General features: G+C 35.1%; 1 protein-coding gene across 5 annotated transcripts in view; it reads right to left on the bottom strand.

Annotated features, from left to right (window-relative positions):
• LOC115216731 (N-acetylated-alpha-linked acidic dipeptidase 2) overlaps positions 1-22,878 on the bottom strand; it is a 1,056,093-nt gene that overhangs the window by 3,594 nt on the left and 1,029,621 nt on the right. For all 5 annotated transcript variants that reach the window (XM_029786272.2, XM_029786273.2, XM_029786274.2 and 2 more), the window contains 3 exons: positions 9,923-10,016; positions 7,813-8,068; positions 3,037-3,124 (listed from right to left, as the gene is read on the bottom strand). In XM_029786272.2, coding sequence (XP_029642132.1) covers positions 3,037-3,124; positions 7,813-8,068; positions 9,923-10,016 — 438 coding nt within the window. The remainder of the gene's footprint in view (positions 1-3,036; positions 3,125-7,812; positions 8,069-9,922; positions 10,017-22,878) is intronic.

Raw genomic sequence — 22,878 nt, 5'->3', positions numbered from 1 at the left:
GATATTCCTCCTTGGACAGGATGCCATGATGGATCCTTGGACATTTGCTGTAAATAAATAGATACTATAGGGCCTAGTTCACTGATTTGTCCAGAGGTCTATAGTGCTGCTAAAGCAGCTCTGCCACCACATACCTCTCGCTAAAATTTCAATTACAAACACTGATGCAAGAAGCTAGGTTTAGTAATATGTTTTTCTTTTGGCCAAGAACAAAGTCTTTGTCAAAGCTTGATTGAATCCATGATCATAAAATCAGTAGACTAATGTTTTGGCTTCATATACAGTAATCTCATGCAGGGATCATCATCTTATTCACAGTTATATAATCTGTTATTTTCTACAGTCATTGGACTATGGCCATGCTGGGGCACCGTCTTGAAGGGTTTTAGTCAAAGTCGAAAGAATTGACCTCGAGTACTTCTTTTCTATTTTTACTGTTGGCACTTATTCTGTTGCTGTATTGCTAAGTCACATGGGTGTAAACAAACCAACACCAGTTGTCTAGTGGTGGTGGGAGACAAACACAATGGTGCACAAAGAAATATACATACATACATATATATACTTATATATATATATATATTACTGTCACTGTGACCGATCAAGCTATCAAATGTTGCTACACATCGCTGGTCACAATGCGCTTCACATTGTTTTAGCCTTCAAGTGATGCCACCCCGCTAGCTAAGCGAGCAAGCCAACAGAAGAAAGAGTGGGAGTAAGTTGTGGCAAAAGAGGTCCGCTGCCCTAACCACTGGGCCATTGCGCCTCCACACACACACACATATATATATACACACGATCAGTTTCTTCCAGTTTCACTCTACCAAATTCACTCACAAGATTATGGTCAGCTTGAAGCTATAGTAGAAGACACTGAACTTCAAACCATATGGTTGGGAAGCAAAAGTCTTAACCATTCTGCTATACCAGCACATTAACTAGTTCACAAAATTCATTGGAACAATCTCATGGATCAGCAAATATAATTTTATTTGTGATTTCACTATGTTACCTTGGACCACCTTATCTTGGATATAAATTACTGGTGGTTAACCTGGACTAAACTGACCACCACTCATCTAACATTTTAACTTCCTATCCAGCACTATTTCCTCTCACCACTCTTTTCATAAGATCCAATTTTTCTCAGTAACATAAGCATGATGGATCTTCAACATATCAGCTCATCATATATCTTGGTCGTTTCATTTGTGAGGTCCAATGTTTTGACCTATTTCTTATAAAGTCTTTCCTCGCCCACCCACTCTCACAACTCCACACTCATCTGTATTACATATAAATATTTAATACCTTTTGTTGTTCTCATAATGGAATGAGTTTGTGAAGTTTGTCAAACAATATATTGCAACATACTGTCATGTTTTCTCATTTGCAAGGCTCAACACTTAGAAATTTGACAGCTCCACTGATTTTTAGGGTTTTTTTCCCCTGTTTCTGCCATGAATAACTTGAACTATTCACAATTCTATATTTCTGAGTTGAAGAATTTATATATTAAACTGTGTAACAAAATTTGAATTTTTTTTTTTTTTGTTTTCAGCCAGTAAATGTTATTTCCTGTTTGCTTCCGTCTAGAAATCAAAGGAATTGGCTACTCTTCATTTACACTTTGCTTTTGTGACCAGGCCATTAATGTGTTGAAACTGATTTATTTCCCATTACATTTCAGACAGAATCAGTGCTGAGTTGCTGAGGCAGAAATATCGTGATAGCAAATATCCCCTTTCAATACCACAAATTTGCTTGTCAGTTGCTTGACCATAGCCAGTTAAGCATATCACTAAGTGGCTGATAATATGTGCATTTCTGGTCATGCGCAGGAGTAGTAGGAGAGCATCATAGCCATGTGCTGAGATGGATTCTTTGGGGTTTGAATAAAAGAAACAAAGACAAAGTTTGAAGGAAATATTAGGCATTTTTCATATTTTCGAGGGGACAGCTAATAGGAAATAACAGTTGTTACCCAAAGACAAAATCATTTTATACAGTATTATCTTTTAGTCAGACTGGTGTCTTCATCTTGTTTGCAGCTTTCCCTGCGTTTCTACTGCATAGACTCCAGCCTTCTTCAGGTGTCTTGCAATTGACCTTAGTGCCTTGCTTGGGACTGAACTCAGATCTTTTAGATGACTGCACTTCAGTGTCTTTATCCACTACACTATGCCTGTAGGTTGTATCAGAGTGAATTTTTAAGGCAGTTACTTAAGAGGGTCTAAGTTCAATCCCAAGCAAAGCACCAAAGTAAATCACGAGACACCTGAATAAGAGTGTAATGGGTGCTTTTTACAAGCCACTGGCACAGGTGCCATTCCCATGATACCAGCATTGGCCACAACTACACTTTCACTTGGCTTGATGAGTGTTCTCAAGTATGGCATATCGCCAAAGATCTTTGTCACTTATCATTGCCTCCAGGAAACCCCACATTTGAAGGATGCTTTTTAAGTACCTGTTACGTAACACCAGCATCAGCCACGACTACTGTTTCACTTGGCTTCATAGGTCTTCTCAAGCACGGCATACCATCAAAGGTTTTGGCCACTTGTCATTGCCTCTGTGAGGCCCAACGTTCAAAGATCATGCTTCACCACCTTGTCCCATCTCTTCCTGGGTCTGTCTCTCCCACAGGTTTCCTTCACATTTAGAGATCGGCACTTTTTTTACACAGTTGTCCTCATCCATACACATCGCATGCCCATACCAGTGCAAGCCCACTAGGTCCAAGAAATGAAAATTGTCCATCTCAACAGAATTGAAGCCTCATTAGCTTAAGGTTAAAAATATTGTCTGTTATGACCTTACTACAAAGGAATTTATTACAAAGACATAAAAAGGACCGCTCTTCAGTTAATTACTGTGTAGGGGAGATTTTGGCAAGTAGATGGCTGCTGTCAATGAGTTATAACGGCTAATATCTTACCTATAAAAACTCTCTATATCATATCATGACTCCTCTATAAAAAGAATGAAATCTGTAATAAAGAAAAGACACTGATACAATTCATTAATTACCTGAGATTTTTTTCTGGCAAGTTTCTGTAAATTTGGAAAAAGTCATCAGCTGCTCTTGAGAAATTGTCCATTGCCTGGTAGAGTATGTCTGCAAGTAAGTAAATAAAGGATAATATTTCTAATTAAAAAAAAAAAAAGAAACAAAAACACAAACAATGATATCAAAGAAATTTTACAACCCTGGCAACCCTATTGCTCTTATATTCACAATGCATGCTTTGTACTCTAACTGATGTTTTAAACAAATATTTTTTATCTTTTACATGTTTCAGTTGTTAGACTGTGGCCATACTGCAGCACCACTTTGAAGAATTTTTAGTTGAATCAAGCAACACTAGTACTTATTTTTTTAAACCTGGTACTCTTTTGATGAACTGCTAAGTTATGGGGAACAAACACACCAACACTAGTTGTAAAGGGGTGGCAGGGGACAAACACACATACATAAACACACACACTGTCTATCAAATTCACTCACAAGGGTTTAGTTGGGCCATGCAGCACAGTTGGACTGAACTCAGAACCATGTGGTTGGGAAGCAAGCTTCTTACCTCACAGCCATGCCTACACCTAAATATATTTGTAGATAATTTCTGTTCAGGCCTATATCAATATAAAATTGCTTTCCTTCATATTACTCTTCTCAAAACTTCTAAACTACTCATATCCAATGTGAGCTAAGAATAAGAACTCATCCGGTCATTTCAATCTAACAAATCACCTTGTTTCAGCAGTATCTCTTCCATTACTTTCAAATAGTACATTCCGGTATAAGTGCATATCCTTACCAAACACTTTGATATCGCATCCTCTCTATCTCTTCAGAGATCTATCACAATATTTGGCAGCTCATTGCAGTATCTCTGAAACCCAAAAGGTTCAAACTCTCTGACCTAACCAATTACCGACCTATTGTTCTCCCTTTTTCCAATACACTTTACATAGAATATGTCACTGAATACTGATATCTCTTCATTAGACAGATGGAATTATATTTATAAGAGAGTAAGGAAGGAATTGCATGTGGTGCACATGTCTTTCTAAAAGCCATTAGTGATATAAGTGAAATGGCTACAACTGGGAACAGAAGCCATTTTACAAACCAGGATTGTGGAGGAATTACTTGTATTTCATGGAGATTTCATGAGAATTAACATTCAGAATAATCATATCTACAATTTGGATATCAACAAATATCAACATTATCAAGATGTTACTGTTGTTCTGACCTCTGTTATTCTACACTGATATAGACTGGAAATGGTCGTTAAACAGCTTAGTATTATTTCTTGTTCTTATTGTAATGAGAAATCACTCTGTAAATTGTAACGTATTATAACATGTTTTGAATATAAATATCTCAGTACTTGTACTCCTCTGCTTTGACATTTGAAACATGTGTATAAATTTCCATTACAACCACAATATAATGTTATTAGAGCTGAGAAAATCTAACTTCCAGTAATGCTATTAAAAGTTAGGAACAACCATCAGCTCCGAATGCTAACACGCACACACATGGAGAGAAAAAGAGGAGGGATGGAGAGGGGATAGTGAGGGACAGAGAGTGAGTGGGGGTGGTGGAAAGTAGTATCTGTTTCTGTTTAGTGGTTTGTTACTATTATTGAGGAATTTGGACACAATCTTCAGTGTGTTTTTTGCAGTTGTAAGAGCAAAAGACAAGATGATAACATTCACACAGACAGACAGACACACATGTAATTCACAGATGAGATCCAGATATTCTCTGTAGTACTCAAGATTCAAACTCAGACCCCGATGTCTTAACAAGACATCATTCCACAAGCTAAAGAAATGATTTCAGAGGGATCAGGTTGAGCGGGTAGAGAAGCAATTATGGGGACAAGCAAATTAGACACATCCAATATATTAAATACATCAAATACAAAATACGTAAATATGTTTACATGCAAAACAAGGGAAAGCAAAGGGTGGAAACTTTCAGATGATGAATTTATGTATGTACATATGTTTTCATCAACTAAAAGTTTCCACATTTTGATTTCTCTGGTTTTGCCTTTATACATATATATCATCATCATCATCATCATCGTTTAGCGTCCGTTTTCCATGCTAGCATATATATATATATTGTATTTGATATATTTAATATATTTGATGTGTCTAATTTATCTCCAAAATTGCTTATATATATATGCGGGTGGCACGTAAAAAGCACCCACTATACTCACGGAGTGGTTGGCGTTAGGAAGGGCATCCAGCCGTAGAAACACTGCCAGATCAGACTGGGCCTGATGTAGCCTTCTGGCTTCACAGACCCCAGTTGAACCGTCCAACCCATGCTAGCATGGAAAGCGGACGCTAAATGATGATGATGATGATGATGATATATATATATATATATATATATATATAACATACACACACAAGACTACACTGGATCAATTGTATTCAGTAACTCTCTAGTACTTGCATGCTTGTCATTACTCTGTTTCACTCAGCTATTATACATTTGTTTCTGTTTTTCGCTCACATCTTGGGTCTCTATCATTGCTTTATCCTCTTGGTTACACTGTCATGGGTATACGTATCTGTCTTATGATATTGACTGCTCATACCACACACCACTTACCACTATTATTCATGCCTTTATCTTTCATGAAGCTATCATTCTTCCAACTCACTCAGTTAAGAGGTTGGTAAGTGAACCGAAATAGTTAAACAATTCCTTTAGTCATATCAAGGCCATGGCTACCCCTCTTGTGTTGGTGCCACAAAAAGAAAAAAAAACAGCATTCAGTACAATCTGGAAAGTGTAAGCTTATGAGGTCCCTTTAGTCTCATCAAGGACAAGACACTTCTCTAGTGCTGGTGCTATGTCAAATACACTCTATAAAGTCATCAATTATAGGGTGAGCATCCAGAAACCAAGCTAAAAATGAAATGTAAGTGTTAACAATGTTAACCGTATCATTGTACCAGAGCAAACCGTATCATTGTACCAGCTTTGAAATGTATTTATCCTATCATCAACAATTTGCTGTCCTGTAGACCCTACTCACTCTCTGTGAGGAGGTGGAATGGGAGACTGAAATTGGGGATTTAAAATCTTTGATTGTGATATCTCCCATCAATAACACCAAGTATTCTTGTTAGTTCACATAAATGTCGTATATTCATCACATGAATATTGTTTATTAATAGTGACATTAAGACCCAATTTTGCATCACTGAAAAAGGATTTGGGACTAAATTTTGTCAAAATCTTGGTAATAATGGCAGTTAATCTTCTTGAACACTTCCTTTAATTACAGTTGAATGCCACAAGGTAAAAATTAATTTGTTTTGTTCTTTTCTATCAGAAACTGAAGACAAAATTGCAAGTGAGAGGTGTAAATATCTCCATAAAAATGACAAACATTACTGAAACTACAATACTACCATTAAAATCTCACTTCTCAAAAGATGCACATTATTGTGAAGAATTCTCTGAAAAGCCTCTTGTTAATGAAGCTGACTAGAATTTTCTAGAGTCTCATATTGAGACAAGCTGCTTAGCTATTGAAAATGATTCTCTCAAAGAACACTACCAGACTTTTCTGAACTGACTTCTATTATGGTAAGTTATCAGACATTTCAAAAAATGTCTTCAAATAAAACAAACTACCTTTCTTGTGATTTAAATAAAGTTCCTTTCCCTAGAGCCTTGATGCTAGACATTGCTGAAATGTCACGTAGCACAAAGTAAATACAAAACACTACAACCAACAAGAAAATAGCTGAACCTATAGAGGTAAAAAGTTTAATAAGAAAACCATAAAAACAGAAATATCTAAAATAAAACTTTAAAATAATTCAATACACAAGGGCAAGTCTCATCCCTTCCTTCTATTTTCTTTTTCTTTAATGAAGATGGAGAATTGGTGGAGTCATCAGAGTATAGGAAAAATACTTTGTTGTAATTGTTCAAGTTCTTCTTTCCTGCCATCAGTCAGAGAGGTCCAGGAAAAAGTAGAGTCATGGGGACTTTCTCTTTCTTGCATTCCCTTTGAGAATTTATCCCTAATTAGTAGTTTGGACTTTAACTGTTCTTTCTAGCATAATAGATTCCTATGATGGAAGCCTCTTAATGTGTTTTAGTGTACATCGTATTTTATATGAATAATATATAGTCTATTGACTAATTTTTTTTTTACGCTAGGCCACTGGAAGTAGAAATTTCTAAAATTTTTATTACCCTGATATTATTAAATATATATATATATATATATATATCTTTATATATAAAAGTGAAGTTGTGTGTCTGTCTCCTACGATTTAGATTCCTAACTACTCCCACATTTTGTGGTACAGTGTAGCCAAAAGCGGGTATCTTATAGTCGTAATTCATATCGAGCCCTTCTGGGTATTAGCGCACATCTACGATGAGTCTACGATTTTAATAAAAGTTTACCATCGTTTTTTCCCATTTTTAATGCATTTATTTGCTATTATATAAGGGAAGTAATTCTCTAAAAATGTATTATTAAATCTCAGAATGTAAAAAGCTACAGTAACACCCCTCCCCCTTTGTGGTTAGCCATATTGAGATGGCTATTATACTTTACATCTCTAAAATGCTTATATAGTTATTTCCCTTACAAACCCGAGCAACGCCGGGCGATACTGCTAGTATAAATATATATGTAAAATGATAACACTTACACAACACATATATAAATATATAAGACAATGCTTCAGTTAAATTATATGCTCTGAATTTAACAAATAAATAAGAAAAAAAGTAATACTAACTTAATGATATTCCTGCTTCCTCATAGGTTGTGTTAAACCGTCCTAGCATTTCACGTCCAACACTGAGTGCATGCCAAACGTAGTTGTTAACGTCCAGTGGGAGAATGAGTGAGTCGGACAATCGAAGAATTACTTCAGCCACGACTTTGGCTACCGTCATATGAAGAGTGAGATCCCTGTCTATGAAATTCCGTAAGTAATCAAATGTATCCACTAAGGTGTTATAAGCTGGGTAGGTTGGTAGGTATGGATACACCTGCAAGTGAGAAAACAGTAGAGTTAGTTTACCTGACAACAACATGGTCTGTTTTTACAAAATGATAATCCTTTCTACTGTAGGTACAATGCCTGAAATTCTGGGTATGTGGTTAGTCAATTACACCAACCCCAGTATTCAACTGGTACTTATTTCAATGACACTGAAATGATGAAACGCAAAGTCTATCTTGGTGACACTTGAACTCAGAAAGTAGAGACAGACGAAATGCTGCCAAGCACTTTGTCTGGTCTGCTAACATTTCTACAGGCTCAGTGCCTCAACAACAACAACAATCCTTTATACGATGAGCACAAGACCTGAGATTTTGGATCAGGTGACAAGTCGATTACATCCACCCTAGTGCTCAATTGGTACTTATTTTATTGGCCCCACAAAGATGAGAGGCAAAGCTGACCTTGGTAGCATTTGAACTCAGAATGTAAAGATGAAGAAATGCTGCTAAGTATTTAATCCAGTGTGCTAATCAGTCTGCCAGCTTGCTGCCTTAAATCCTTTCTACTATAGGCACAAGGGCTGAAATTCTGGGGACTGCTGAGCCAATTATATCAGCTCCAGTACTCAGCTGGTACTTATTCTATACAGTCTGAAAGGATGAAAGGCAATGTTGGCGTCAGGGGAATTTCACCATAGAACATGAAGACAGGCAAAATGCTGCTGAGTATTTTGCCTGATGTCCTAGCAATTCTGCTAGCTCACTGACTTCTTCTTTTTAATAATAATAATAATAATAATAATAATAATAATAAATCCTCTGATGCAGTCCCAAGCAGTGGCTCTCATGGCATCTGATCTTAACTGATTGGAAGTGTTATCATGTACATTGTTTTGTCTTGGTATAAAAGATGGGCTACAGCAAATATTCTGCTCAATGCCACAGGTTTGCTTGTTAGTTGTTTGACCATAACCAGTTGAACATATCCCTTAGTGGCTGATGATATGTGCATCTATGATCACAAGCAGAAGTAGTGGGGGAGCATCATAGCCATGTGTTGAGAGGGATTCTTTGGGGTTTGAATAATTCACCTCTGGAAACATGGGTGTTTCGTTCAACATCCTTAAACAACCCTTATTCAGGGTTGGGTTACACGACCAGAAGAAAATTCTAAATGGGCCCCACCTGCAAGGTCATGCACTATTTATCTTGATATGAGATCACCATGTGGCACACATATAGTTGTGATGCATGAGCCAAGTGTACCCTTATCAGACGAGTAGTCATGAGGGATATACTGGGCTTCATATATTTTACCCCAGTGTCACTTTGATGGCATGCACTGCTCTCTCACATAATAATAATAATAATAATCCTTTCTACCAAAGGTAAGAAATTTGGTGGGAGAAGACTAGTTGATTACATCGATCTCAGTGTTTCACAAGTACTTAATTTATTGACCCTGAAAGGATGAAAGACAAAGATGACGCAGGCAAAATTTGAACTCGGAACATACAGACAGATGAAATGCCACTAAGCATTTGCCCGGTGTGCTAATGACTTTGCCAGCTCACAGCCTTAATAATAATAGTAATAATAATAATAATCCTTTCTACTAAAAGCACAAGGCCTGGAATTTTTGGGGAAGGGACTAGCTGGGTACATTGACTCCAGTGTTCCACAGGTTCTTAATCTATCGACCCCAAAAGAATGAAAGGCAAAGTCGATCTTGGCGGAATTTGAACTCAGAACGTAAGGATGGGTGAAATGCCACTAAGCATTTTGCCTGGCATGCTAACAATTCTGCCAGCTCACTGCAATAGATAATAATAATGATAATAATAATAATAATAATAATAATAATAATAATAATAATAATAATAATAATAATGACTTACATTTTGGTTGTACATATAAGCTGGGGCTAAAGATGGGATGCCCAGTTGATAAAGAAATGGGGAATGGTCACCATCACCATGAAGCTGAGAAACACTGGAAATAAAAGTAAAGCAATAAACAATGAAAGATACAAATAAATGTTACTTTACTGAGGACAACATATAAAGATGGACAGTGTATAGAGATATATATATATAGTAGATGTGGTAGGAGAGATAATAGTTGTGTCTGACATGAGAACATGGACAGAAAATTGTTAGGAAGGAGTTAAACAATTAAATCAAACCTAGTACTTGACTGGTACTTTATTTTATCAACCTCAGATGAAGAAAAGGTGAGGTTGACCTCAGAAGAAATTGAACTTAGAATGAAAAGTACCATAACCAAATACTACATGGTATTTTATTCAATGAAAAAAAAGAAAATTCTGCAATTCATTAGCAGACCAGAGTTAATAATACAAATACACATAATAATAATAAGAATAATATTGTTGTATTTAGGAATGGTCATTTTGCCAGTTTAGCCAATAAAAACACACGCACTATATATTTGGTGTTACTTTGCTTCAGCATTATTCATTTTGTACATTAATCTTAATCTTATTTCGGCCAGAGTTCTTTAGTCTCACTCCTGTGTCCTCATCAGTGGTCCTTTGGTTTCTTCTTTCTTATTTGTGTTGTTCTCCTTACTAATGGTCAGCCATTTTGTATTTTGTATTCCTATTATATGTGTCTTCATTTACGCATGTGTATACCTCTATGTGTGTCTATGTTTAGTTAGTGTGTGGGGGGGAGGGCCTGTAATATTTGTATCTCCTGTTTACATATGTTCGTGTAATTTGTTTTTTGTTTTTGTTTATTTTTTTGTTCATGTGTTTACACCTACTTATTATTATTATTATTATTATTATTTTTAGTTTTGTTTGTATTGTTACCAGTTTATGGGGATCTTCTTCTGTCATATGCTGTGGTGTGTGCTAGTGTTCCATTCCAGTTTCCTATTCAGGCTAGGTTTATCTTCTATAATGTGTGTAGTTTCCGTAATTTGTCTAATTGTTGCGTCTGTTCTATGTGTGGACAAGATTTTAACTTCTATGTTGTTGAGTGAGCCCCCGTTTTCCTGCTCGGCGTGCTGGTACAGAACCAATGAGCTCTTTTCTTCCTTAAGTTCTCTCCAATGTTCATTTACTCGCTCTCCTATGCTCCGTGCCGTTTCCCCCATGTACGTTGTTGTCTTGTTACTGCATCGTCCCTCTATACGTCTTATACTATAGACTACATTTCTAGCTTTACAGAACTCATTTACAACAACTGTGTGATTCCAAGGCATGGAGACAGACATACACACATATGTATATACATACTCACACACACTTGTATATATATATATATATATTATATATATATATATATATATAATACACACAGATAATGTATTTTATACATTTATTGAAGGATTACAAATGTTTTGGATAAGTATTGGAGGGACTTAATTTATAAGTCCAATGCTGATCAACTGAAAAATAGAGAACAACCAGCCTTCTTTATACATATATGAAATAAGCTTGTTTCTGCTTCTGTCTATCAAATCCACTCAAAAAGCTTTGGTCTGCACAGGACTATAGTAGAAGATGCCCAAGGTGCTGCACACAAGGACTGAACCTAAAATTACGTGGTTATGTGGTTGGGAAGGAAACTTCTTAACCACACACCCATGCTCACATCTATGATGACTGAAAATAATTGGTATAAGAAAGCATTAAATTCTGTACATGACAATTACTTGGTTATAATAATATGGGATGCCTGTCAAAGCTGACAAAGAAATCAAAGCAAATTGCCCAGACATCATTGTCAAAGGCAGAGAGAGAAAGATAAAAAAAAAGATAAAAGATCGGCATATTCCGATCGGCATCTCAAACACTTTATACAAAACCATAAATGGCAATAAAAGAAATATAAAGCAAAATAAAAACCTATCAAACACATTGTCTATGACTGCCATATTTATTTATATGTTCCTTGGAATTCATCAAAGTTTCATATCAGACTGTTATTTACTAACACTAGAATAGATTGGACAGCTGAGAAATTGAAGACAGAAACAGGCTGGACAGTGGAGAAATTGTAGACAGAAGAAACAAGGATGGACAGTAAAGAAACTGTAGACAAAAGCAAGGCTGGACAGTGGAGAAATTTTAGACAGAAGCAGAGTGGACAGTGGAGAAATATAACACAAGGGGTAGTGGAGAAAATGCAGTAATTAGGCTGCAAACCAAATCCCATACAATAAACAAAAGCAACTAGGTAGGTAGGAGCCCAAAGGGTGGAAATCTGGTTAAAGCACCCCATAACTTTTTTGTATTTTTTGGAATTTTCAGAACATTTTTGCAAATTTGTGTTCTACACACACCTTCTTTCACACATAAATCTTATAAGTCCCATTCTTTTTCAATTTTTTTTTTAAATCAGAGTTTAAAATGCAGATAGTTTGAATTTTTTACTTGAATCCCAGCAATGGACCACCCTTGGGTGCAAGGGAGACAGATAGTATTAAAACTAACTATATATGACCAGGACAAGGAATAAGGTAGGTATTTCACCAGAACCATTTAGAAATAGTATTTTCGAATCATGTTAGAATTGTAATATGATACTTAGCTTCCTTAATCCCACCCCTCAACTTGAAGAATGTATAAGGCAAATGTCTTGCCCAATTTAAACAATTAATGATCAATTCAAGTCAACAGGGGAGATATAGAGAACCAAATTATTCATTAGATAGTTGTTTTGACTACGATGGAAATGTCACTTCATCAGTGTTTATTCTAAGTGTTGAAATGGATTGGGTAAATCTATTTCAACAAGCTTTCTTAATTTGCTAGTAGCACCATCTGTTCGTGGCTGTTGCCAGTCTCGCCTGGCCCCCGTGCTGGTGGCACGTAAAAGCTCCATCCGATCATGGCTGTTGCCAGCCTTGCCTGGCCCCCGTGCCGGTGGCACGTAAAAAGCACCATCTGTTCGTGGCCGTTTGCCAGCTCCGTCTGGCACCTGTGCGGGTGGCACGTAAAAAGCACCCACTACACTCACGGAGTGGTTGGCGTTAGGAAGAGCATCCAACCGTAGAAACACTGCCAGATCAGACTGGGCCTGATGCAGCTTTTTGGCTTCACAGACCCCAGTAGAACCGTCCAACCCATGCTAGCATGGAAAGCAGACGCTAAATGATGATGATGATGATGATGATGTACTGCTATAATTTCAGTCACATTTCTCATAGTTGAATAGGCAAATTTAACTGTATGTCTCTTAACCTACCATGTTTATTGATGGTAGGAAGTGTGTGTCAAGAGCTATGAATAAAATTTACCTGGTATATTTGTGACTTCTTGGGCCCTGTATAGGGCATTATACCATGAAACCTGTCTCATGTGAGCTCTTCACTTTCTATGATTATTATAATTACTGTTTCTTGCCATATCCCCATGTGTATAGTTATTTGTAAAAATGTGAGGGGAACCATATTTAATCTCTAAGGTTGAGTCATTCTTATCCTTATTCCTATTGCTATGCTTTCGGTACTTTCTGTTATTAAGACTATCGCTATTTCTATCAGCTTTAAAGAAATCAAGAATTCTTGAACACATCAACATGACTGCTAACTTTTATAATTAGGTTTTAAACTCCTATTAATCACATATTAAGAAGGAACTATAAATTACTTTTAAGATTAATGTGGTAGAAAATGATCTAGCAAAAAGATTACAAGAAGACAAGACAACCATATATACCTAGGACAGCAAGTTAATTATAGATATATGTATACCTAAACTCAGGTAAATAATAAAATTATAACTAGGATCCAACTATGATTTCACATCAAGAATGTTGCAAAACAAATACATAAATGTAAAAACTTGTTAAGTTTATCCAAATCGAAATATCTAGTTATTATAGTTCCATTAACCCTATTTTACTAGCTAGGAAAGACTATAATTGAATTTCAGGGTAACTATTGGACAAGAAAGAACAGACTTAACAAGTTTGATACCATTATGGGGTCCAATGACACTGCAGAAGTAACTGATTTAGAAGGTATATATCAATGTTTAAACAATAATTTTCCTGGGTAAGGTGGGGGAATTATATAGGGATGATGCTTTACTGTTTATAGGTAGCGTAAGATTAACTCATAAAGGCATGGGAAAAAAGCTTTAAATTTTTAAGGCTTAGGACTATCTATCTTCCTGGAGAATGAGTATAATAAAAGAAATTTTTTGGATGTTACTTTGGACTTTAGTATGGGATGTAACATCCATACCACAAACCAAATGAGAACCTCAAATATGTGAGCTAAAAATTCAGCTATCCAGAAATGATTATAAATTCTATAATTAGGAGCATCTCCCTTAGAATCTCTAAACTTTCAGCTAATGAAAAGATATTTAAATAAAATGAGAAATGCTACGATTTAACTTCAGCAAAAGCTGGTTATGAGGAGAAAATTTATTGTATTCCTAATGCTGCAGAAGTAATGGAATAGATAAATAATGACAGTGATCACCATAACAATAAAAAAAAAACACTAATACATACTTTGATAGGAGGAATAGTATGAAAAGCTTTACTGGTAATTGAATAGGTGTAGATAAAGCAGGTGACAAGGTTTAAAAGTCTAATCAACCATCTTTGTTACTAAATTTCAAACTAAAATATATCTCTCATGTGTTTATTAAACTGGAAAATAATGGTGAATGCGGACTGGTTTCACGAAACAATTGTAATTTTTTTAATATTTATCAACATATTAAGTATGATTTTTGGAACACAATTTAACAATGGGTTCCAAACCAAATCTTTTTCATTTTTTTTTGTTTCAAAGTGAATCTAATTACAGGTAAATTCAATAAAATATAAAATTATTTAAATTTTGCTTAAACATCAGCATAGAAAATGAGTAATTAGGTAATATTCATTGAGTATACAACAAAATTTTAATAGAAAGGAATTATTTATCAGTGGAACTTAATACACAGATGACAGGTGTGTCATAAAGGTAAAACAGAACAAAATACTGGAATTTGTCTGTGAAGAAAACTAGAAAATGATCAACTAAATGAAATAAACTGACATGTATATATAACTATACAGAAACCTTTAAATGTTGCTTAACAATTCAAATTAATCAAATTTTGTCATGTATTTTACAGGTAAATTCAAAACAAAATATTTATAAATCAAATTTACACACACAATATTCCTAAACATGTTGAGATTTGTAACTTTTTTCCAGATATGTGGGAAACCTCAGAATATATATATATATATATATATATATATATATATATATATTCCTTTTTATTTACATTCTGCATAGTGATTTGTTTCCACAATAATTGCTTCAAAGGAAAAAAATTTTTTAATCATTTAATGGTTTTATTTCCTTGGAAAGATGTCGTTAGGTCTAATAGCTTCGTAAAAATAATTAAGAGAAACAGTTTTCAAATTCTTATTATACGCATTATACAAATTCCTTTTTTAAAATCATTATTGGAACTCTTTCAATTGTTTCACTTTCAGAAAAAGAAATGTCCAATTCATAATCACATGCGGTTTTCATGTTTGCTGTTTATTTTCTTAGGTTTTTCTGTCTTCTTTTGAAAATCCATCGAATTCAAACTCACAGCTTGTCAGCATGAAGTTGGTATTTCTTTTTCATCCATAGTGAAACATTTCAGAAAATTGAGGAGGAAAAATTGGAAAGAAATCTCAAAAAAATGTGCATTGCTTAGATATCACGCACAATAAAGGTGAACAATGTAACTCAGTTGCTTACATCATGAAACTACGTGTTTTCAAAAGAGTATTAACAAAATTTGCACTAAAATTCTCATTAAAATATGAACAGGTCATTTTAGCTGATTTTGATAATATTGATATCAAGCGTCGGGCCTCACGAAGACAAATGGCTGAGTTCCTTATGAGCATTGGGCTTCCCGCAGGCAAAGTGGCTGAGTTCCTTTCGAGAGTTGGGCCTCATGAAGGCAATGACCGAGACCTTTGGCATTATGTCGTGCTTGAGAAGAAGACCCATCAAACCGAGCAAAATTGCAGTTGTAGCAGATACCAGTGTCATGTACCAGTGCCAGTGCATGTAAAAGCACCCATTACACTCTTGGAGTGGTTAATGTTAGGAAAGACATCCAGCTGTAGAAAACCATACCAAATCAGACTGGCGTCTAGTGCAGCCTTCCAGCTTATCAACCCTGGTCAAACCATCCAACCCATGCCAGCATGTTAAATGATGATGATGATGATGATGATGACCAAACTCTTTTTGGGTGGCTTTGGGCAAATTAGTAATGAAAGGGTAAATAGAAATAAGGAAATGAAGGGCAAAAGTAGGTACGTGAACTAAGGAGGCAAGCATAGAATTAATAAGACCATTATAACCACCAAGCAACCCAGAGATTACAATAAGGGTAATAATAATAATAATAATAATAATGACATTGATAATAGTAATAATGCTGGCAATGATGTAAAGATAATAATAATAATAATAATAGTAGTATCAGTAATAGAAAGAACAAAATGTATAGCAATAGGAAAGTAAAGCATTGACAATGAAGTTTCTTAATGATACAAATAAATAAAAAAAGAGTTCTGCAGCCGTTATACCCAATTATGAGAGCCAAGAAGGGTAGTGTGTGTGTGAGAGAGTTACAAACATTATAGTTGATCAGGTCTGATAAAAAAGAAAATTTGGCTAATCTCAAGAATAAATAACAAACATTCTACAATTCTTAGTAATATAAATTAATAACGTGCCAGTGGCACATTAAATCATGTTGGTAGCACGTTAAAAGCATCCAGCTCACACTGTAAAGTGGTTGGCATTAAGGAGGGCATCCAGCTGTAGAGACCAAGCCGAATCAGACTAGAACATGGTGCAGCCCTTCAGCTCCAGCCAAACCGTCCAACCCATGCCAGCATGGAAAATGATGATGATGATGATGAAAGAGTACACACACACACACGCGTGCGCAGAGAATTTTATGAAGAGTCATCTTCATCAATTTCCTATCTAACACAATTAATTATTTGTTCCTTTATTATTAGTAAGTTATTAGTGACAGAGACTTTCAGTACTCCGCTGTAACCTGTTAATTGGTTTCAAATAAGTACACCTGTGTGTCACGTGCAGGTATCGCTCCCTCTCTGTCACCGTCTCTTTTCAATAATAAATGTGACAAATGACACTGAAACTAATAACAGCTAATTAAAAATAAATAATAAGGTAGTTAATAATTAACTAACAGTGTTTGGTACTCATTAATTAGCCAACTGACAAACAAACTAGAAACATTATATTGGAATACAACATTTCGTTCAACACAAGGGGTCACATCGAATACTCCTGCTTTCTTTCTCTTATCCTTTTCATAAATGCTTCTATGCCTACACACACACACACACGCACACACATTATAATCATACATATTTATTTCCATACAAGCATAGAGAGATAATATTTTTAACTTAGATTATCACTTTAAGAATTGCTGAAGCATATTATTCACTGATGAATGCCTTTCTAACAGTTAATTACCTAATTATATCGGGAAAAGACAGCCTAACTTCTTTACTGTTGTTAGACTGCTGTAAAATAATTACAACTGTTACTGTCATCATGTCGGAAACTAACCTCTCACCTCACCCTCTGCCTACGTCTCATAAGAAAAAAAAAACCAACAAAAACCGAAAACCATCACCATCATCTCTTTCTAGACTCTAAGAACACGATTCAGGTTGAACGAGTTTTACTCAAGTATTTCCCCTTGCATACATTCTTTGGCTTTTGTACTGAGTTACCTCCCTTGACGCAGCTTATTTGCATCGCTGTCCCGGCAGTCTTGCTGTCATTTCCATCAAACTAAAACTAATCAGATCAGCAGGGTAACAATTTCCTCTATTAAACACAATGCTTATTTTAGTTATGATACTTGATACGAAGGAAGCTATTCATGGTGTGGAAGGAAGCACAACGAGAAACGTGGCGACGGTTTATTTCTTTTCTTTTTTTTACCAAAGAAAAGAACAGTTGAAATGAAGACGTTTTACTTGAGAACTGAAGCAAGGCACTATTGAACAAGTCAGGTACAGCTGTGGATCCGAGGTTAACTTGACAGTCTTCCCAGATAATTATAAAACACACAGCTTGATACATAAAATAAAATTATACATTTTCAGCAAGTAAATAAATACTTAATGTGGAAGGTTTGTAGGTTGAAATTTAAGGTAAAGAAAGTGATTGGAGGTAGTAATTGTAATTCTCATTAGAATCGACCCCAGAACAAAGTTTAGCCATGTCATGTGTTTTCTGTTTGCGTATACTTTATTAGTAATTCTTTTATGTACATATTTGGAGGTTTCTTTGATAAATATTGAGCCAAGCAAAGCTGTATATCAAATTGAAGCAACAAAATTTGAAGAAACTAATGATAAATTACTACAGCAACAGTAATAATAATAATAATAATGATGATGATGATGATAATAATGGTTACTAATTTTGACACAAGGGTCGCAATTTTGGGGGAGGGAGTAAGTTGATTACATAGACCCCCAGCATTCAACTGGTACTTATGTTATGACCCCAAAAGGATGAAAGGCAAAGTCGACCTCAGCAGAATAATAAATAATAATGTTTCAAATTTTGGCACAAGGCCAGCAGTTTCAGTGAAGGGGTTAATCAATTAGTGTTCAACAGGTGCTTATTTTATTGACACCAAAAGGATGAAACATTAGGTCGACTCCAGTGGTATTTGAACTCTGAATGTGAAGATGGATAAAATGCCACTAAGCATTTTGCCCAGTATGCTAACAATCCTGCCAACTTGCCTTGATAATAATAATAATAATAATAATAATATAATAATAATAATGATTGTTTTAAAGGCTACTTTTCCATGCTTATATGGGTCAGATGGTATTTGTTGAGGCAGATTTTCTACAGCTGGGTGCTCTTCCTGTCACCAATCCTCCACTTGTTTCTAAGTAGAGTAATATTTCTCAATGGGCAGATAAATTTTTTATGGAAGACTGGAAATGAGGAGACACTGCTTGTATGATTGTGGAGCTAGTTTACAACCATTTCATGACTTTGAAATCAGGAGACACAAACACAATATTCTTTGCCTCATGATTTCTCAATAAGGTACATAATTTTGCATTTTATGAAAGAAATGAAATGAAAAATTTTGAGAATTGTAACTTTTCCAGTTGGATACTGAAAACAAGATAAAAACTGTTCTCTAATCTAAACATAAGGTTGATACTTTATCTTATCAATCCCAGAGAGATGAAGGGTGAAACTGACTTTAGTAAGATTTGAACTCAAAGTGAAGAGCCAGAACAAATACCATAAGGTATTTTGTCTGATGCTCTAAGAATACCGTCTACAAGTCAATGACTAAGTATTATGCTACCACAATATCGAGACAGATACAGACACATATTGTATCTGTTAGGTAAAGGAGCATTTTTTTTTTATTCAACTTGTATCTGGTCAGAAGTCACATACAAAGAGAGAAATTTAATCCTCATGAAACACATTCTGGTGTTCTCAGGTAAATCTTATAACACTGCTTTTGTCTGTCTGATTGAACACAGCTGCTGCAACTTCTACTCTACGGATCAGAGGTTATCAGCAGAAACCATTCCTGGAGTACCCCTGCAGAGATTTTAAGACAAGGTTCTTAGTTCAAACCTTATAACAATCATTTTGTTATTTCTGAATGAGGTGCATGCACTTACAGAATTCAAGCTGTGGTAGTTTGCACAAGTTAAAAAGACATACAGCTATGGAAAGAATTGCTTTAATCAAGCCAATAAAACTAGCCTGGCAGAAATAGGAGTTAAATCTCTTGCAGATTACAATTTACTCTCTTATAAAAGAAAAAGATATTGTATAATATATAGCTAGACATGTTATGTCTGTAAATAAAAGATAGTTTTTATTTGAACATAACACTTCAAATCCAGAAAATGTCATGCTGTAAACAGGGATTCTATGTTCTACATTAAGCTGCTTACATCGAATAAAACTCAGGATTCAAAGTTTCATATATAGATATAGATAATTATAAAGACATATGCTATAAAATTACACCATTTTCATAGATATAATCATAGGTGTGTTTCATCTAGACCAATCTGGGAACTAAACAACAGGGCTTTAATAAAGGCAAATGCTCATATATTCTAAAACAACCATGATCACACTTAAGATGGGAAAATGGATGTTAAGGAATACTATTAAGGAAAGACCCAGTTGTAAAATAATATTCTTGCTCCAAAATGTGAATAACACTTTAAAGAGCCATTCTATGTAACCTTGCAAAACATTTGACTAAAAATTTAAAATGTATTTCAAATACATTTTTATATTTCTGCTTGACTATTTCTACCTAATAAAATCGAAGTGCTGCTGACTTCCACTGTCAGAATTAGTATTTGTGACATCATTCCGCTTAACACTATCATCTGGCCATTGGGTATATTTAGTAGAATTTATTTGGATTAGGTTTTTGATTTGAACATGACTAAGTATTTGATCTGAGCATAACTAACTGTCCTGTTTAACTGCTTCGTATTGCAGCAAATCATGAAGTATGGTTTCTTCTTCCCATTTTCATACCTGCAATCTTGGAAGCCAAAGTAAAGATCATGAGAAAGCTACCTTTTCTCCTCCCACTAAGTCATAACAATAATTGAAAAAAAAATCTTATGTAGCTAAATTTATTTGAAGATGAGTGCTGGCTGCCTTCTCCCACTTTGAATTATTTTGGTCTTCACCCACTGTCATGCTGTCATGCTGCCTTGATGCCATGCTGCCCTTAATATAATTACAAAGCATGGCTTAGATGCCGTAGGCTTTCCTTCCTAGCTCGAGCCAGCAAGGGCAGACCAAGGGGATGGTAAAAGGCCTGACTGTATGACAGTTTTATTGTTCCATGGTAGTAGGCCCTTCATCTGGGATGCCATATGCTGTTATACCTTCTCCAGTGGTAACTTGGTGTGTTGAGCACATACTATCATTATAGTTTTAACATTCACTTTTCCATGCTTGTATGAGTTGGACAAAATTTGTTGAGGCAAATATTCTATGTCTGGATTCTCTTCTTGTTGCCAACACTCACTTGTCTCCAAACAAGGTAATATTTCCCCAGGCCCTTCTAATGTAACTGGTTCAAGAGCCAGTTATCCTTTCTCCAAAAGTTGTAAACAAATAACACTGTATGAATGGTGGCACCACTTTCAATCAGCGTGCAGACATCAAGATAAAGGGAGATGCAAATACACATGCAAGGGGTTTCTTACAGTTTCTATCTTACTGATTCACTCCCAAATAGAAGACATCAACCAACAGTGCCATGCAGTGGAAATGAACCTTAAACCATGCTGTTTCAATGTGAACTTCTTAACCACACAGCCATATGTAAACCTAAAACTGTTTAATAATGATGCTTGCGATTTGTGTCAGCATTTACAGAGAATTAAAGCACATGAAATAATTAACACTATAATATTATAGGGATTTATTTTAATTGCTCTAGAGGGATAAAAGACTAAATAATCTACCGTGATGGGATTTAAATAGGGGAGTTCAGAAGAACAAAAGTACAGACTGCAATAAATTTATTTGGAGCTCTTCATACTTTGGTTGTACTAAATATTTGTATATTATTCTTAATTTTTAACTATCCACAAATAATGTTCAATTCATAAGATTTATGTATCAATGGAAATTTATTTCCTAACATATCAAAATAAACAAAATGACCGTTGCCTTTAACAAACTTTGCATTCAGCTGGTGATATAATTGATCACACATTAGAAAATGGTATAAATTTATAGCTTATAATATCTTTATAAACCTCTCTTTCTCTCTTTCCATATATAGATGCATATGTACATGCGTTTGTACGAATGTATGTATGTATCTATACACACACACACACATGTGCAATTTTGACTCATGTGTGTGTTTGATCTAAGCAGCTCAATGTTGTACATAGAAACCATGTTTACAGCATGACATTCTCTGGATTTGAAGTATTATGTTCAAATAAAATCATTTAACAGCCAGGGAGTCCATAAAGTTGCCATAATATTGCCATGGCAGCATGGCATTCTCCACATTCAAGGCACCTTGGTTAAAATTAGAATGACATCCTCTGTTGCGAAAATGTGATTATTTTCTACTATCGTTTCAATACATTTTATTTCAGTAATTGTATTGTCAAAGTTTATTTAATTACTGATCAGACCATAATATATGAATCTCCGTCCAAAAGATGCTGTTAAAATGAGCCAATAGGGAAGCTTCTATTCTGCCACTTGAGCTGCTAAAAATGTCTCAAATTTTTTTCAAATCATACCTTACTGTTTTGATAAAAAATATTAGAACACACTGAATAAGGAAATTCTATATACACAATGCCTGAAATAAAGATGATGGTCATAGCTAAGCATTAGGTCTCCTTGGTCATGGCTGACCTTAACTAAGCAAAAATATCCTGTTTTTATACAGGGTGTTTGTGGTATAAAGATCTCTCTACCCTTTCTCATAAAACTTGTAGACACACTGACATTGATCTTGCTTGAGTGATTTTTTTATTAAAAAAATATTACAGATGAAATTGAAATATTGAGCAATGTGGTTGTTCATAAATCATATTGACAGATTTTAAATGTCGTAGGATGAATGTTATAAAAGACATCATCTAATATAATTACCGGGTAATACTTTTAAGTATTTTAGTTTGGCCATGAGCCACATGGTTATGAAACTCTCAACACAACCATGTGGGTTCAAGTACAATCCCACTGCATGGCACCTTGGGCAAGTGCCTTCTACTAGAGTTCTGGTCCAATTAATGCTTTG

The sequence above is a fragment of the Octopus sinensis genome, linkage group LG10, assembly GCF_006345805.1.
Source record: "Octopus sinensis linkage group LG10, ASM634580v1, whole genome shotgun sequence".
NCBI lineage: Eukaryota > Metazoa > Mollusca > Cephalopoda > Octopoda > Octopodidae > Octopus > Octopus sinensis.
Note: the sequence above shows the minus strand (reverse complement) of the source record. Positions and strands in the feature narration are given on the sequence as shown.